This window comes from Branchiostoma lanceolatum, chromosome 5, assembly GCF_035083965.1.
Source record: "Branchiostoma lanceolatum isolate klBraLanc5 chromosome 5, klBraLanc5.hap2, whole genome shotgun sequence".
Classification (NCBI taxonomy): Eukaryota; Metazoa; Chordata; class Leptocardii; order Amphioxiformes; family Branchiostomatidae; genus Branchiostoma; species Branchiostoma lanceolatum.
The window spans coordinates 17,760,658-17,779,909 of NC_089726.1; the positions used below are offsets into that span (position 1 = coordinate 17,760,658).

The 19,252-nt window shown below is 42.1% G+C and overlaps 1 protein-coding gene and 1 long non-coding RNA gene across 3 annotated transcripts in view; one reads left to right on the top strand and one right to left on the bottom strand.

Annotated features, from left to right (window-relative positions):
• The first annotated feature begins 3,348 nt into the window (after positions 1 to 3,348).
• On the top strand, positions 3,349 to 18,256 carry LOC136435529 (myosin-7-like). Its single transcript, XM_066429110.1, has 34 exons — positions 3,349 to 3,634; positions 4,924 to 5,067; positions 5,236 to 5,392; positions 6,307 to 6,334; positions 6,482 to 6,578; positions 6,973 to 7,065; positions 7,451 to 7,514; positions 7,895 to 7,996; positions 8,309 to 8,545; positions 8,702 to 8,970; positions 9,099 to 9,269; positions 9,640 to 9,955; positions 10,079 to 10,143; positions 10,293 to 10,498; positions 10,653 to 10,913; positions 11,129 to 11,276; positions 11,524 to 11,631; positions 11,939 to 12,085; positions 12,346 to 12,531; positions 12,720 to 12,806; positions 13,004 to 13,149; positions 13,269 to 13,416; positions 13,798 to 13,923; positions 14,159 to 14,365; positions 14,552 to 14,733; positions 14,850 to 15,460; positions 15,581 to 15,732; positions 15,973 to 16,061; positions 16,219 to 16,420; positions 16,601 to 16,699; positions 16,835 to 17,056; positions 17,238 to 17,408; positions 17,650 to 17,850; positions 18,008 to 18,256. Exons 1-34 carry the CDS (start codon positions 3,431 to 3,433, stop codon positions 18,131 to 18,133), a joined length of 5,772 nt encoding a protein of 1,923 aa, XP_066285207.1. The 5' UTR covers positions 3,349 to 3,430; the 3' UTR covers positions 18,134 to 18,256.
• The window catches only part of LOC136435533 (uncharacterized), a 49,780-nt gene continuing 38,437 nt past the window's right edge, over positions 7,910 to 19,252 (bottom strand). For both annotated transcript variants that reach the window (XR_010755858.1, XR_010755857.1), the window contains exon 4: positions 7,910 to 8,021. This is a non-coding gene — a long non-coding RNA (uncharacterized lncRNA). The remainder of the gene's footprint in view (positions 8,022 to 19,252) is intronic.

Genomic DNA, 19,252 nt, shown 5'->3' on the forward strand with positions numbered 1-19,252 from the left:
AGCAAATTCACCATTGGAGACAGCTTAGGTTTTAAAAAAAGAAAGCAAATGGTAGGAAAAGAAATAGACGTTTTAAGATGTTCCTTATAGGAAAGAAACATGTACTTTTGATGTGAAACTACCTTTGAGGTCCCCCTTCTTTAACTTTCGCCCAAACATTCCTTACATTGCGAAGCTTTATCCTGTGTTTTTTTTCCAATTTAAATATACATGACCATTAGCTGTAAGCTCAGACCTATACGAAAGCTATAGTTTCATACACGAGATCAGAACTATATCAAAAGCCTCCAACTTGTGTAAAGTCTATAGATGACTAATAGTACGAATCTGAATCCTGATATAGCCCCAAAGTTGCCACTCACAACATACAAAAATGTCAATAACTATGATTTCCAATGCCTTCGATGGAGAAGACCATCGCATGAATGCCCCTGTGATGTAGAGCATTTCGAAATTTAGCAAATGTTCAGATCCAAGTTCTTAGCTGGTCCTTGATTATTTCTGACTAATCAGGGACTATAATGCTAAAGAAGCCTGGCCCAATCTTTACCACAATTGCTCCTCAGATAACTTCAGATACAGGCCGCTAGTACCCTAGAACACTTAGGATCAAACATACCATCGATAGTGGGTGGTTATTGCCATAGGTTTCGGGAGCGCTTAAGGGGGTATCTCACTGGAGTGCGGTTGGTGATTTCGCTGCGAACTAAATTGGCATTGTGTTACCCTTGACTTTATATAGGAATAGCATGTAAAATGCACAGGTATGACGAAAAATATTCTTTTTAACACAAAGCGTCAAAAGATTTGTTTTTTATCGATGAAATTTGTTGAGCGCTCTGTCAAATCGCTCGGTTGCAGCGAGGTCCTCTCTCTATTGTTTGATTGTTTGAAACAGTCTTACGAGTTTTAAACAGAGGTCAATGTTTTGCTCACTTTGTAGGTAAGTAAATCCACTATCTCACGGCACTGGCGGAAAAACTCGCGACGTTGGCGGAAAATCGTAGCGACACCGTCGCGAATTTTTCGCCAACTTTCCTTTGCACTGACGTGCGGCGCATTTTCGTCTGAAGGCCAGATGAGCGGGTCATTACAAATCGATGGGTTGTCAATGAATCAAAATACAATGTGAAGTAATTTGACTACATATCATGAAACATACGCATAATCTTGAAATATTCTTATAGTAACAGATATAACCAAAAGGAACGACATACCACTTTGTTATGTGTTTTGTACCATGTACGTGTAATGATATGTTTATAGATTTATTACAACTAACAAATCTTGAAACTAATATTTTTACTTACAGAATCAATTTCACCTTTTGGGGATCTAATGGCGGGGGGGGGCAATATTGGAGTTTAATTCGTGGCTCGTTCGTGGCATTTTGCCCCTTGCGTTTTTTTTTCTTTTTTTTCATTAAACGTTTAAAAAAAAGCACAATTTGAAGCGGCACATTGCCGGCGTTGGTCAGTAAGCTGGCGTTTGCGTGCCATGATCTAGTGAGATAGCGGCTGTATCGAAAGAAGAATTCTCTGGAGTTTCTACAAAAAATGTTTAAACTATCTACATGTCTGACCATTTTCTGCACAATGTCACATTACACTGAGAAAGTTAATAACAAACTCCACAAGTAAGATAGAATCAAAATGAAATGGGCTTCAATACTGACTTACAGTTTTTCACCGACACAGCTAGATGTGCTCCACAGTCGTACATTTGCTATAATGTTGGACTATAAACAACAACAAGAAAATAAATGCCGTGGCGCACGGTTTCTATCGGTTACTGCTTTAGTTAGCACGGAAATGTGCTAATATTGCAAAACGTCTTTCTTGGTGAGTAAAAGAGCAACTGTGTCAACCTGGGCGATTTTAGATTTGACAGCACTTATGTGAAAATTTCTTCAGTAATGGATGACAAGACAAATTCACGGCAGTTGTGAGACGCTTGGAGGGAAAAGAATTCAAAGTATGGGCCTAAAAATATTTTCAAAGATGCACATTTATCCAGTCGTGCAATATATGTTATCTGTACAAATAGTCACCAAGTCGATCTGGTCAGCCATTTTGATCATCGAAGAACGGACTTCTAATAAATGTATATGTAACCATGTAAATGTAGAAAAAGTCTTTCATTTATAATCCAGCTCTTACATTTAGGACAAGATGGTAACGCTGCGATTGGGTTACAATAAAAACAATCAACGTCAATACCGCTTAAAACCTGGTTGTGGAGCGAAGTTCAACTTGCGTGTTTCCTCTACGAACAGTACGAAAAGTTCCATTTAACATAGGTGTCAACATGTGAAATATATACATGAACTCACAGTAAGTGTTAATAGCATGCCGTAACCTTGTAGACCAACTTTCGGCGCTACGCATAACTGGCAGTCTGTTGAATGTGAACCTTGCGCTGTGGTGTTTTCTTTGGGTAATACTAGACGCTTAACAGCACCATATGACCGTTTTAGCACCTGCTTTCAAATCTCCAGATAACAGTAAAAATACATACATATTTAGGGTATGTGAAATCTGTTTTCCTTTCAGTATTCTTAGATCAATCGACATCAAAGTGCCAAGTGTTCCATATATTTTAACACAGCTGAGGCCAATCAGTCAAGTTTGCTAATTGTGGAGTGACCTTGAACATCGAATTATCGAAGTGGCCAATAGAATGAAGGACCTAATTTATAGTTGACCAATAGAACATCATACAAGTGCTTCCATGTGCTTAAACAGCACATTGCTTTGGCATATCATGCTCATGAGATTCACGTATATAAGACAGAGACGGCCACCGATCTCTCACAGCTTTGCCAGTTGAAGGTAAGTGTTTGAGGAAGCTGTATGTCCATTAAGGGTACACTTTTCTTTGTGTGTTGCTGAGTGAGTACTGATATCTCTTACCGCTAAAAAATCATCAACACTAAATAGAAAATTAGGATTGGTGGCATACGTAATGGTAATACAAATACAAGTGTAGAAAGGCCTTTGATCGAATGAACTCAAGCTGGTCGGCATGCGTTATCGTGTGGCGTTGAGTATGCATGTGACACGATTGAAATTCAGTGAATATGGCCTATTGCTGCCGCTGACTCCATGCCGTCATTCTAAGATATCAGAAATTCGTATAGACATGACCACGTGTCTTTTTCAACTAAAACGATTTGCCATTTTGAATACACTTCTTTTTTTATGTTTTGATAACATCTTTAAACAACATGACATTCTTTCCTGTTCTATTTTTATTCATGCTGAAACCACGTCTTGTACATTATGTTACATCTGTTAATCTGTTTTTCAACTTAATTTATCACACAACTTAAATAGTGTTGTTATCTTTGCCGAAACCTCTATCCCCCTCCCCTCAGCTGCAGTCTCTCTCAACTTTCTTCTTGGTGTGAGCCTCCAACCAAAGAGCCACCATGCCTGCCTACGGTCCCTCACTCATGGACCAGCCGTCCGACTGGTACCTCGCGGGGAAACCGGACACCATGCGAGCACTGAAGACGGCTCCCTATGACCCTAAGAAGAACTTCTGGGCTCCTGATAAAAAGGAGATTTTCATCAGGGTCGAAGCCAAGAGCGAGAAAGGTGATGACGTCACATGCGTGGCTGCCGGAGGAGCGGTAAGTTTGCATTTTTAACATAACAACATGGTAAACAGCATTTTTCTGTCATTGTCGTTGTCAGCACCGGCGTAATAAACACGGAGAATAAATGATACAATATTTCTGAACACGTGGTTTAAAACAGGATCCAATCATACCTAGAGTTCGACCTCATGCCTCCATCAAATATTTAAAGCCGGTGTAAATATCATGCAAATAGTTACACATTTTAACAATCTATGCATGCTGATGTTCACCTTCAACTAACTTACACATGTCACATGTCAAAAGTGGTACATGTATGAAATTCCCATCATTTACCACCAAGGGGTTGCGACATTTTCATGTCAACAATGCAATTTAGCTTTTAATTTGCATGATTGATATCTGTTTATGTTCTACCTGCCATGGATTACATGCGTTACAGTCATGTAAAACACTGAAATTATAAAATGTCTTCATTAATCATGCGACTTAACTCCTTAATTGCATAACTTACATGTATATCTAATTGTGTACATCTCTGGCTTAGCTACCTGCATGCCCAAAATAATGGAAATCCGTATTTCTCCTTTCTTCGGTTATCCTCTTTGGAAGTTTCGGACAAAAACGTTCCTGCAGTTCCTAAATTTGATGCTAGAGGGCCAAAACCTTCATCACTTTGTCCTGACCTCATGAGCTATTTGCCATCCGAACGTGAAGACCATGTCTGTGACAAAGTAAACATTGAAAAAACTGCTGCAATTAAATTTTCTCATGAATTATGCAAATATACCACTATTTTGCATAATTTGTATTTCATCATGTATGTCTAAGTAACCTACATACCCAAAATCATGAAAATCCGTTATTCCTATCTTCCGTGCCAAAATGTTATGCTAGGTGGCCCAAAGTTTAGTCACTTCTTTCCACGCACAAGAGCTATCTAACCCCAATCGTGACTATAGCTTGTTCAAAACAGGAGGTTCCGCCGCAGTACAAAGGGAAGCCTAAAATCTAATCATTTCCAGTTTTCGTCACACCATACCAACACATCAAATATGAAACCAATCCATCCAGGCGTTCTTGAGTTAGTCTGTGTACAGACAGACACATACACAAGCCCTGTTGAAAATATAACCTTCATGACATTTTAGGGAGGTAAATTAAGACATTCCAGTGAACTTTCACAGTTCCATCATCATTCTCTATTCTCAATTTAAACCTGTATACTACTGTATAGAATTTTTGGGGACGTTGCGGTTTGTCAGGGTTAACAGTGTTACATAAATGTGAAGTTTAGAAGTTTCGAATCCCTTTCCCACCAGACTGTTGTCGTCAAGAAGTCAAAGTTGCTGCCGTGCAACCCGTCCAAGTTCGCCTGCGCAGAGGACATGGTGAACATGACCTTCCTGCACGAGGCCGCTGTGCTGGGTAACCTGAAGGAACGTTATGAGAACACTCTCATCTACGTGAGTATCCTCAACATGTTCATTCCGCTTTCAGTATGTTTGTGCTTTGACTATACTTAATGTTAAACAACGTGGTATGATACTTTCATTTCTGTTTAAGGTTTTGATTTTCAAGTAACTTAGCAGCCATGATAATCGTAAAACACAGTTCCGATGTTTTCTTTTCAGACCTACTCCGGCCTGTTCTGCGTCGTGATCAACCCCTTCAAGCTTCTGCCCATCTACACCCCGGGCGTTGTGGACAGTTACCGCGGCAAGAGGAAGACAGAGGTGCCGCCCCATCTCTTCTGCGTGACGGACAATGCCTACCAGAACATGTTGGCAGGCAAGTCATTTTGCTCATCCAAGCATGATCTCATTGATGAAAGACAGCATATGTTGTCTGCCTTTCTGCTTTTTAATGCCCACGGTCTTGATGACGACCATTCTGGCATGTTGGGAAAGTCGTGTAAAGTGCCTTTCCTAAGGGCTCAAGATCGGTGACACTGCGATCGGTGATTCGAACCCAGGACCTCTTGATTCTGAGCCGAACACGTTGCCGTTGCGTCACACGACCCGTCTGACCATTTACAAAAAACTTATCCAGTTGCTTGAGTAACTTTTGTATTGAGTATCTCATTACCTATATGTCAAACCCTCATCGACGTACCTCTGTCAAACGCATTGACGAACAGACATGGAGAGAAGTCAGTATTCTTTGAGAGGGATGTAAAATCTATTTTAAAACATTAAAACTCACAATTTTTGCCTGGGCCGCTCTGAAATAAGTCCAAGACTAATCGGCGTGTGAGTGCGGACTGACTCTGTTTAGCATGGATATAGAGAAGGGACAGAAAACCCGAATTGGACTGTTTGACGGGCATTCTGCCTGTTCAGCGTATAGTAATCTATAGCCTCCTTCGCAGTCTTCCTGGAACGGCGGCGTATATATTCGGGGGAGGGGGGTGACGCGATTTCTTACACGGGCTAAGGTTCTCTAATGCCGCCGAGGGACGACCGCCTTTCCAAAGAGAACCTAAGCCCGTGTAAGAAATCGCTTAACCCCCCCTACCCCAAATATATACGCCGCCGTTCCAGGAAGTCTGCAAAGGAGGCTAAGTAATCTACACGACTGGTTTAAATCTATACACACACTAGTTAGTTCGTTCCTGATTTCGTTATCAGTAAGGTATGGATATATCAAAGCCAATAGAATGTGTCATTCATTACATTGATCATGTTCTCATATCATTCTTCCAGAACGCCAGTGCCAGTCTTGCCTCATCACGTAAGATTTTTTTTCTAATATCTGCATCAACGGGATGATAACGTTTCTTTGTTATGTATCTTTTCATTATTTCTAATATTTCATTAATCATTTCCGTACCAGCAGTGCGTGTTGTCTATAAAATTCTATATCTTGCCTTTAAACCAGTGGCGAGTCTGGTGCCGGGAAGACTGAGAACACGAAGAAGGTTATTGCGTACCTCGCCATGGTTTCCGGAACTCCCGGTGGTGGCCAGGAGAAGAAGGTATGCAATATAGAAGTAACATTCTAAGATATATACAAGCACAATTGGAAATAGCTTTTCCCTGCTAGTGAATTGGGCTGTTGGCTATTCAGATAGATATTTTCAAACTTAATGTTCAGCCGATCCGAATACTAGTATTCGTGCTGGAAAAGCGGAACGATTCTCATCAACATGTTATAATCTTCCTTACAACTGACAAATGATTTTGATAAAATGTAATCGAATGTTTGTCGATATGCTTAAGCCAAGCTTACTTTCATATCAAACACCCAAAATATCTTAATACTCAGCTGGACACAAATACATAAGTCAAGTACACAAATAGGAAAGAGTATTATGGAAAAAGACGCTGATACTATGATAATTTCATTCCCTTTGGTTCACATTTTAACAGATCGGTCTAGAGGAGCAGATCGTGCAGACTAACCCTGTACTGGAGGCTTTTGGTAACGCCAAGACCGTGAGGAACAACAACTCCTCCCGATTCGTAAGTACAGCAGGTTGATGAATAATAGAATTGCGCCGTTCACCATGCGTATGTAAACGATACATAACATGCCTTCTTATTGCTAGCAGGCATTGTATCAAGTACATGTATAGATCAGTTTGAAGAATGATTATGAAAACGGTAGTTCAGAAAGATATCAACGCTAACATATATTTTGCTTCTTCTCCATCAACTTAAAAGTATGCATATATCGTTGATCACCCACTAAAGCTTATGCTGCGAGCTGCTTGTATAGCAGATCGATACAAAGCATGATATAAAAGTTATATTCATTCATACATTAGCAGTCCAAGTAACTATATATGTTTTACCGTGTGTTCTTGAAAACACTGAATAATCTTTGATTTTCAATGATTCCCTCCAGGGTAAATTCATCCGTATCCATTTCACCAAACCCGGCAAGCTGTCCGGAGCTGACATCGAAAGTTGTAAGTACATTTGTCTTCTTTGGCATTTACATTGAGTACTTGTGTTCTTTTAAACGATAGGCTTAATCTACAAAAGAAAATCTTAAGTATTGTATGAAAATTATCCAAAATGGTTTCATTTTAGGTCTGTCTGTCAATGTTTTTGTCTACGGAACACATTTTGTATCTCTTTGACTTACCCAAAGGCAATCCTTTAGATGATACACAAAACGAATGACCGAGTATACAGCTAGGACTCAGCTTGTTTCATTATAGCATCCATAGTTAATGAAAATACAACAATATCCAAATAAACATAGCTGTACAATTACGCAGATTTTAAATTCTATCAAATATCATGCGTGAACGTTCAACTCACGGTAATTCCTTCTTGCTGCCAGACCTGCTGGAGAAGTCCCGTGTCGTGGATCAGCTTCCCGGCATGGAGCGTGGTTACCACATCTTCTTCCTCATCATGTCCAACGGCATCCCGGCTGTCACGGGTAAGAGTCGCCGACGCGGTTGATACTACGAGAGAGAAGAACAAAGATAGAAAAACTGTTTAAGCTAGCGTATTTCCGTTTACAGTAAAATAGCTTCACAAGTACAGATGCAAATGTCTTGCTCAGCAGATATACAGAGCAAGACATAATGTAAATACGCTAACGAAATACGGGAAACGACTCATGGGCATTAGCTTCCACACACACCAAGACGAAAAACATCCACATGGCAGAATCTTCGTTTTGTAAAAAAAGAGGCAGCTACTTGAAATGTGCATGAGACACATTTCAAAGCTATTTTCCTTCATCCAGAGCGCATCCAGACTGGCACGGACCCCTCTCTGTATCACTTTGTCAAGGAGGGTGTGTACACCGTGGCCGGCATGAACGACCAAGAGGAAATGGGTCTGACGGATGAAGGTTTCGACATCCTGGGTTTCACAAACGAGGAAAAGAGCAGTGTGTACGACTTCTGTGGTGGCATCCTCCATATGGGAAATCTCAAGTACGCGGACAAGAAAGACCAGGCTGATTGCGATGATCCTTCTCGTAAGTTCTCGCTATTTCATGCTTTTGTTGTTTCCTTTCAAACTCTCATGATACCACGCAGTACGCCTGAAAGTAAATGTTCATTTTGATTGATAAGAAATGTGCATGAGGGTCATGACGTTAAAAATGATAGAACTACTATTTTTCACATTACAGCTGCGGAGAAAGCAGGCCGTCTGTTCGGTGTCGATGGCATGGGACTTTTGAACAACATCTTGAAGCCACGTGTCAAGGTCGGCAACGAGTTTGTGACGAAGGGCCAGAACGGCCAACAGTGTTCCAACGCTACTTCTGGTCTTGCAAAGGGTATCTATGGCAAGATCTTCAAGTTTCTGATCGACAAGTGTAACTTGACCCTGGCTACTGAGCACGAGAGAGCATTCTTCATTGGTGTGCTGGATATTGCTGGCTTTGAGATCTTCGAGGTGAGCTTTGTTCCTGATAATGCTTGCGCTAGCATACAATTCTATACCATGAAATGTAAGGTTGCTTAGTGACCTCTTTATGCTTCGTTCCTCTAACTAACCTTATCGGTTTAAACTTTTGAATCCAGCTCAACAGTCTTGACCAGATTTGCATCAACTACACCAACGAGAAGCTGCAGCAGTTCTTCAACCACCACATGTTCGTACAAGAGCAGGAAGAGTACAAGGCCGAACAGATTGACTGGGAGTTCGTCGACTTCGGTATGGACTTGGCCGCCTGCCTGGAGCTCATCGAAAAGGTCGGTCTATGTAACACAATATATATCTTCAATCTGTTTGGTAGAAAAAAGACGATATAATGTACAGGCAATGAACTGAAAAAATTTGAAAAAGATAGGTGGAAGAAAAGATAAAACCACAGAATGTTACATTTTCTTTCAAAAAATTTGAACTCTTGAGAAAAAATCACTTTCATTTTCACTTACAGCAAAATATCAGACAATGGAGGCCGTCATATTTCAAAGTCCTTAATATGTAAAGTATCGTATTTGTCCATAATCTACCTATCGATGTTGCCTTATAACACATGGATTTTAAGGTAATGGTAAAGCGGTTGAACGTAAGACTCATGGATGATACATAACCATGTACAATGGCGTGTTTTTACAGAAAGGAGGTCTGCTGCTAACGCTGGAGGAACAGTGCATCATGCCTAAGGCCTCTGACCAGACCTTCATCGAAAAGCTGAATGGCACTCATCTGGGCAAGCATCCCAAGTACGGCAAGCCCAAGCCAGGCAAGAAGAAGTACGAGGCTCACTTTGAGCTGGGTCACTACGCCGGACCTGTGGCCTACAACATCTCCAACTGGCTGGACAAGAACAAGGACCCCGTAAACGAGAGCGCTGTCATCACTCTAAAGAACAGCAAGAACCCGCTTATGCCTTCCATTTGGTCAGACTACTTGACAGCAGAAGAGCAGGCTGGTCCGTATTTTCTTTTTTTGAGACAAAGAATTCCGTACAATTTTCATGTTTAAAGCAGTAAATGTAGAACATTGTCATTTCAATCGCGTTTGTTACATTAATCAAATGTATCCCCTTCTGCAGCTGACAAGAGCGGTGGCAAGAGGAAGAAGAGTGGTTCCATGCAGACAGTGACCAGTGTCCACAGGGTAAATAGACTAATGATTACAAAACATGAAAGCATATCCGTCAACTTATTACTCTGTAGTACACGTTTTTTGTCGGGAACGGGACATCACCGTTGTAGTTTTACGGACAAAAACTTATTAACTATAAGTCTACTATAAATTTTCAATAGGAGCAACTGGGTTCATTGATGGCCAACCTCCACGCCACCTACCCCAGCTTTGTGCGTTGCCTGATCCCCAACGAACTCAAGACCGGTGGTATCATTGACGGGCCTCTGGTTTTCAACCAGCTGACTTGCAACGGTGTACTTGAGGGTATCCGTATCTGTCAGAAGGGATTCCCCAACAGGAGCATCTATGCCGATTTCTTCGACAGGTGCGACTAAATACAGTTTATGATGGTTTCGTGAATTTCTTTTACTGCAAATGGTAAATATATATTATAGTAGAAAAAGAATCTATATTACTTAAGCTCTAACCGCTCGAAAATTTCATATACATATATATGCATACATTTATTCCATCTACAGATACAAGGTCATGGCCGCTGACTTGTTTGATCCTAACGAATTCTTGGAGGGTAAGGAAGCTTGCCAAATGATCTTGGACCACATCAAGCTGGAAAAGGCCAGGTATTCCTGTGGTCTCAACAAGGTGTTCTTCAAGGCCGGTACCCTGGCTATCCTTGAAGAGATCCGCGAGGAGAAAGTCAACGCAATTTATGTCAAAATGCAGGCTCGCGCCCTTGGCTTGAGCGCCCGTAAGAAGTTCAGGAAGATGTATGGTTCAAGGTGAGTTGCCCAGTTTTCCCTAATGACGCTATAGCTTTTCAGATACTCATCATGATGCCATCAACAATGGTTCGTAATCGAAAAGGATTTATGTATGGATATTTATAAGTAGAGTATGTTACACAGATATCTATATCTACACCGCAAGCATGATGACTGCTACCTACATGTATATACAGACTTGTTAACATGTAATATTGTTTATCGCGTTGTAGAGCGGCTGTCGGTACACTGCAGCGCAACATCCGTGCGTGGTTCAGGCTGCGCGACGACTGGTGGATCAAGATGTACCAGAAGCTGCAGCCCAAGCTGACCGGAGGCATGGCAGAGGAACTGCTCAAGGAAACCAAGATCAAACTCACGGTACACTTCTTAGTTTAAGATCAGTTTTATCTACAACACAATGCTTTTAATGAAAATGAAAATGAACTTGCTTTTCAGCGTACTGCGTTCTGAATGTCAGAATGTAGGTCATATTTACTGTTAACATATTCGTAACAAAATCCCAACATCCAAGCTTCAAGCGCAAAAGAGTAGCCAGATGTCGTGTGGTCCTACGATTCTTCGCCAAAGATCAAAAAATAAACTAATACTGTCTACTTTCTTTCAGGCAATGGTGAAGCACTATGAGAAGGTTACCAAGGATCGGGAGGAGATACAAGCAAAGTATAACGACGTCCAATCCGCCAAGGACAAGATTAATGAGCTGCTGTTCAACGTAAGATTCCTGTGTTTCTATCAATAATGCATATAGCATGAAAACCAGACAAGACCATCTGCTGAGGGCAGGCCCTTGTACAATGTCAAATTCATACACTATGGTGACATTGAAAACATGGCATAATTGTTATCCTGGCTTGCTGATTGTGTCCTATGAATGGATACATCTACTGAGGGTTAATGTGATAGCACATTGTTAAAACTATGTGTCAGATACACAAAATGCATGTTAAGACATCACTGATGACAATGATATATAGATGTGTCTTGTATAGATCGTACATCTGTGTAAGCCTCTTCCATAGGAGAGGGACATCATGCTGAACGGCGAGGAGCGCGTGAACTCCCTGCTGAAGGAGAAGGCAGAATTGGACGCCCAGCTGCAGGAAATCGAGGAGCGCGTGGAGGATGTGTCCGACCAAAACAGGCAGATGGAGTCCAAGAAGATGAAGGTACATCACAAGTTTATCATAAGTTTCCTAAACATCACCATGCCTTAATACGCAGAATGGAACATAGTCCTTTTCTTAAATAAAGGCTTAATGATTGCATCATAACAATCATATTCAAGAAGAGATTAAGTCATACGGAGACAAAAGAAAGGTATATACTGTCTCTCGTAGAGTCCAAAGTATGTGATCGATGTTGTCGGTTAACTCGAGTTTACGGACCTCGTCCATTAATGCATTTTATATTTATTTAATTTGTACAGGCGGAGCAGGAATGCGACGAAATGAGGAAGGAGATTGAAACCATCACGGCCAAACTCAACAAGAGGGAGAAGGAGAAGCAGGAAGTTGAGGACAAACTGCGCGCCATGACTGAGGAGGTGGCCGTGAACGACGAGCTGATCGGCAAGCTCGGCCGCGAGAAGAAGAAGCTGGAGGAGCTCAATGCGGTAGGCAATGCTTCGTTGCATTGTTCACAACAAAAACAGATCGCCAGAAATAAACAATGCAGCTTACTTTTTTACCTTGAATCTCCTAACTTTTGTGGTACCCATACTAGTAAATATCTATAGAATCGTCACTTAATACGTACGTGATGAACTCACTTACTTACGTACTTCCATGTGATACATTTCAGCAAACTCTGGATGACCTGCAGTCCGAGGAGGACAAGACTCAGAACCTCACCAAGCTCAAAGTCAAGCTGGAGCAAACCTTGGATGACGTAAGATATCCAATATATTCAAATTAAAAACAACAAGCTAGGAAGATGAAAGCTTATGCGAGCATATTCCTTTGGCTTTGTTGCGACATTTCGGAGTTAATACATTTAAACATCATCGTCCTCGTCGTGTTCATATCACCAGTGATTTCGCTCTCATGCACTTCCAGAACAGTTAAAACGTGCGGTTTTTCTTTTAGCTCGAGGACAACCTTGAGCACGACAAGAAGATCCGTGCTGATGTTGACCGCGTCAAGAGGAAGCTGGAGAATGACTTTAAGAACGCCCAGGATCTGGTGGTTGAACTGGAGCGTTACAAGGTCGAGCTTGAGGAGAAGCTTAAGAAGTGAGTGGATTAACGTTGCCTTAATCTCTAAGTCCTTTTATATTAGTCCTTCGTACCTGCATTAAAATGAACTTTTGTAGGACAGCAGATAACAGATCACTTCCTTGTGACCTATGCAGGAAGGAGTTCGAGATCAACGCCCTGAACACTAAGGTTGAGGACGAGACTTCCCTGGCAACTCAGCAGCAGAAGAAGACTAAGGAGCTGCAGGGCAGGATCGAGGAGCTGGAGGAGGAACTGGAGACAGAAAGAGCTGCTCGTGCCAAGGTACTTCACACCAGTAATCAAACAGCCAAAACCAGAGCTTTGTACATCTATACACACCTGGTTTCCAACTAAACATTAACAAAATCTAAATACGCCTAACAGTTTGTATGACTTTTTCATCTCATGAATCGACAGTTTCCATGCTAGGGTATTGAGTTAAACCACGTCACCCTTCCCTTATCAAAAATCTATATGCTAAGACATTTTCTGACTCAGGAGCATATCAATCTCTCTACATGGGTGTGTGATTCGTACTACATTACATGTATGTTACATCATTTTTATCATCGATCATCCTATTTAAGATAAAATATTTGTAATTTATATTGCTTTACATTAAATTGAACTACAGTTATTCACACACGTGTATAAAACCGACAGCTTGAGAGACAGCGTGCTGAATTGTCACGCGAATTGGAAGACATCGGTGAGAAGCTGGAAGAATCTAGCGGTGCCACAGCTGCCCAGGTTGAGCAGAACAAGAAGCGAGAGGCCGAGCTCCAGAAGGTAACAGATAGTTTATGCCTGATAACTTAATAAATAGCAGCGATCAATGTAAATTATATTTAGAAAAAAAATCAGGACCAACCTTACCTTACATGAATGATGTGTAGAATGATGCACCAAATTCAACGTTACATATGTTGCGCTGGATATATCATGGGAGGTGTATGATGGGTCAACAAACGAGATGATTAGATGTAGTTCCTGCAAGCCATCACATATCTTGATAACATAATAGGTTCGTCGTGAGCTGGAGGAGGCAACCATTGGTCATGAAGCTGCTACCGCCAGCTTGAGGAAGAAGCACAACGACACCGTGGCGGACATGAGTGAGTCAGTCGAGAACCTGCAGAGGGCCAAGACCAAGCTTGAGAAGGAGAAGAACTCCCTCAGGGTGGAGGTCGATGATTTGGCTTCCAACGTCGAGCAGGTCACCAAGCAGAAGGTTGGTGCAATATTATGTACCCCTATCTTTTTTTTTACTTCTTTTTCAATACATTATGAACACTAAAGAAAATGAATAGCTGTCTCTATTCGACCATATTTGGTATTTCTTATCGAATATCATAATGCAACAATACGAGAGGCCTTCATCATCTCCTTTGTGTAAAAACTCTTCTATCTTGTGCAGGTCCAAGCTGAGAAAATGAACAAGCAGCTTGAGGATCAGTACGTTGACGCAAACGCAAGGTTGGAGGAAAATGCACGTGTCGCACAAGAACTGGGATCACTGAAGACACGCTTGACCGCCGAGAACAACGACCTGGGCCGTCAGTTGGAAGAGTCAGAAGGAATTGCTAACCAGCTCAGCAGGTACAGAACAACATATGTCGATTAACGGTGTGGATTTGAGGCACATTTTTGTTATCAAGCCACATAATGTGTCACACATTACCTCTTACGCAAAACATTTTGTTTTAATCTTACAGGACCAAGAGCATGCTCACACAGCAGATGGAGGAGGTCAAACGTCAGCTCGAGGAGGAGACCAAGGGAAAGAACGGCCTAGCCCACCAGCTGCGTGCTACCCAGTCCGACTGCGATGCTCTGCGTGAGTCCTTGGAGGAAGAGCAGGAGGCCAAGTCCGAGATTCAGCGCAACCTCGCCAAGGCTAACTCTGAGGTGGCGGCCTGGCGATCCAAGTACGAGACCGACGCCATCCAGAGGACAGAGGAGTTGGAGGAGGCCAAGAAGAAGCTGGCTGCTCGTCTGCAAGACGCCGAGGAACAGGTTGAGTCTGCCAACGCCAAGTGCGCCAGCCTTGAGAAGACCAAGAACAGGTTGGCTGGCGAGGTGGAAGACCTGATGTTGGATGTGGAAAAGGCCAACACACTGGCGTCTCAGCTGGAGAAGAAGCAGCGTCTGGTTGACAAACAGACCGCCGAGTGGAGGCTGAAGGCAGAATCTCTTGGTGCCGAGTTGGAGACATCACAGAAGGAGCACCGCGCCTACCAGACCGAGCTTCTGAAGCTGAAGAATGTCTTTGACGAAGGAGTTGAGGCCCTTGATGCCCTAAAGAAGGAAAATAAGTCTATACAGGGTATGTATTCACCTATCAAATTTGACCTCCTTTTTTCGTCTTTGTTACACCGCTGGCCTTTGTGAAAGTATGGTTTATGCTGATGGTAAATGCAGCGATTGGGTATATTTTGTTTGGCAGAGGAAATCAACGACCTGAACGACCAGCTTGGGGAGAGTGCAAAGAACCTTCACGAACTTGACAAGACCAAGAAGCGTCTGGTCGTTGAAAAGGAGGAGCTTCAGAACGCCTTGGACGAGGCTGAAGGCGCTCTTGAGATTGAACAGGGCAAAGTAAGTAGGTGCTAATTTTTACCTTCAATTCGTCAGGTGATAATCCATCATCATCATCCGACTCGGTTCCGGACCAAGTTGTGCTCAGCAATCCTTTGAAGCTAAAAAGTAGAAACGGGCCACTAAACGAAGTAGTAATACATACCATTATCTGATGACAGTACACAAGTAATACAAAACATTAGCGTTAGGTTAATACTTCTCAACAGCAACAAATTGTTTCGATTACACTGTTCACAGGTTGTCAGAACTCAGCTTGAACTGGCCCAGCTGAAGGGTGATATCGAGAAGAAAATCGCCGAAAAGGATGACGAATTCGAAAGCTCACGGTGAGTAGATGAAAAGATATCACTGAATATCTTGAAATGATCAAAATAACAGATAATCTTTGTCGTAACTTTCTAGCTCTTCCAAATAAAATATTCAAGTTGTGAAGTTTTTATTTTACTTATATACGATCGTATCGTCCCTTTCTTGAAAATCCAGTAAGAACCAGGCTCGCGCCATGGATAGCGTGCAGGCCTCTATCGAGATCGAGTCGAAACAAAAGGGAGAAGCGCAACGAGCAAAGAAATTCCTGGAAGGCCATCTCAACGAGGTTGAGGTTCAGCTGGAGACCGCCAATAGGTCCAACGCTGAGGCCAGGAAGACCATTGCCAAGCTGCACTCCCAAATCCAGGAGATGCAGGTAAGTACAGGTCTTCTTGCATCCTTCTTGCATCTGCTGAACAACTGTATCATATGACTCCTTATCTACTATGTGCTGGAGATAAATCAAATCGGAAAAGCTATCGGTACTGGATAATGACGACGTGTAACAGAAATTGGGTGAGGATTAAAAACAAGAATACGTTTTCTCTTCCTACAGGTTAGCATCGACGACGAACAGCGTCAGCGTGATGAGATCCGTGAGCAGTACAACATGTCTGAGCGCAAGTGCCAGATGCTGGTGGCCGAAGGTGATGAGGTAGGTACTTGGGTCTTGCCTTAAAGGGAATAAATGAGTTCAAAGTCATGTACTTCACAACAGTGGTGTTTTATTACGCTTTTCTGGTCCATCTCAAATCTTTTAACGGCAACTAATAAATGTATATATTCCAAGGTACGAGGCGCACTGGACAATGCAGAGAGAGCTCGTAAGGCCGCTGAATCTCAGCTGGTGGAGACCAACGAGAGGCTTGGTGAGCTGAGCACACAAAACTCAGCCCTGTCCGGACACAAGCGCAAGCTGGACGGCGACCTGTCGCAGGTCCAGTCCGAGCTGGAAGAGGTCATCGGTGATCACAAGAGCACCGAGGAACGGGCCAAGAAGGCCATGGCTGATGTATGTATAAGCGACGTCCATACACAATGTCACTTTCTTTTAATTGAGAACCTTTATCTAAGATTAAACGCACAATTAACGAAAATATTTTAGTGTGCCTTTTATGGCGGAAAACATTTAGGTCGTTCTTTTTCTTTCTATAGAAAATGAAAATAACCAATTCAATCTCCTCCAATACCAGACATCCCGCATGGCTGAGGATCTGCGTGTGGAGCAGGAGAACTCTCAGCACGCCGAGAAGGTAAAGCGCACCATGGAGGCCAACTTGAAGGATCTGCAGCGCCGCTTGGATGAGGCTGAGGCTATCGCACTCAAGGGAGGCAAGCGCGCCATCCAGAAGCAGGAGAACAGGGTAAGTATGGAACCTTATTGAGATACGATCTTCAGAACGAGAGGTAGAAACATATTTTGTTTATCTCATGATCTTATCGTTTCAAAAATGACTTGTCCAATGCGAAGTTAAGAATCAGAAACAAAGCCATCTGACCAAGGTTTTTCACGCAAGGTGATGCAGAATTACGTGCACAGCACAGCATAGTTCATACTTTCAATCTCATTTCAACTGTATTTTGCGATTTGGTTTCATCCAATAGATCCGCGATCTGGAGAATGACATTGCCACGCAGAGCCGTGCTCACCAGGAGGACCTGAAGCAGCTGCGTAAGAACGAGCGCCGCCTCAAGGAGATGAGCTTCCAGGCCGACGAGGACCGCAAGAACCAGGATCGCATCCAGGAGCTGGTCGAGAAGCTGCAGCTGAAGATCAAGACCTTCAAGCGCCAGGTGGAGGAGGCTGTAAGTATCACCCTCTTAGAACACTATTTCGTTTTGAAACTTTTGAGTGAGTATAGCGACAGGGATTTCTACGATAATAGACAATGTTTAATCCATATCTATCATTTTACCTCACATTAAAAAAAAACATAATTTTGTTAATTTTCATTGGATATAGGAGGAGCAGGCATCGTCCAACATGTCCAAGTACCGCAAGGCCCAGCACGAGTACGAGGATTCTCTGGAGCGTGCTGAGATTGCTGAAGGCTCCCTCAACAAGCTTCGATCCAAGTCTCGCAACTAAAGCGCCAAGCACAACTAGTGACATTGTTCGCTTAGTATCGCATATTTCCCTTTCTCCTGCTTTGTCTTTTGTTTCATTGGTTGATTTCATCTCAATCCTGTAATAAAATGTAGTCAATTCCTATTTGTGACGGCTTTTTCTTCTATCATATACATATATAGTTTGGAAGACAGAAATACTTCCCATTGAGTCATTATACTTGGCAATGTAGATATAACGTGTCATCATGGTAGCTAGTACATCAGATATCAGTCGCCCTATAGTACAAATCTGATGACTATGAACAGAAAGCAGAAAACAATCGTTGGTGATTTGCATTTCAAAGGGTCAATCGAAATTTATAGCATTAAACAGAAAATACCAGTTTTAAATCGAGTTGATTTCTAATAATTGTCTAACTAACTATGAGGCAAAGCCAAAGGAGAAAAACATATAAATCTTAAAGCCTACATATCATTCGTGGAAGATATAGTCCACGTTCACACTTCACATTCAAAATAAATTGAATTGCAACCCAAAGTTTATGGGACAATACTGCGGTCTAAATAGCGATAGTACTACCCTGTGACTTATATATACAACGTTCTAATAAACATATCAACAACTGTGAACATCCCTGTCACTTGACTAATAAGCAGGAACTGCACTAGGTGTAGGTAAGATGCCGACCAAACAGAGCAACGAAATGTCCTCAATGACAAGGTATTTGATCTTCTCGAAAATGGAGAAGGGCAGCCCTTGTAAATTGACTGTAAGAAAGTTTGAAAAGTACACAAATAAGGACCATATATGGGCTATATATATATATTCATAAATATATATTAATCAAAACACTTTTAATGGATTCAATCAAAATGTATTTCAGATTGTGCTGTTTGGGTGTAGTAACTTCTGTGTTGAAAATAACCAATGCCTGTAGGGCTTCCTAGCGTTCAAAGTGGCGTCCATCCATATCGACCTGTTTGACTACCGCCATCGCCATCCCCCGTGTACACTATAATACATCCAGAAGTTTTCTAGCGAGGACCAATCAGATGGCTGCTGACAAGTCACAGGCAATTAGCCTAATAACGACCAACTTGCGAGCTATTCACACCTTTGGTATCAAGTCAATGTCAC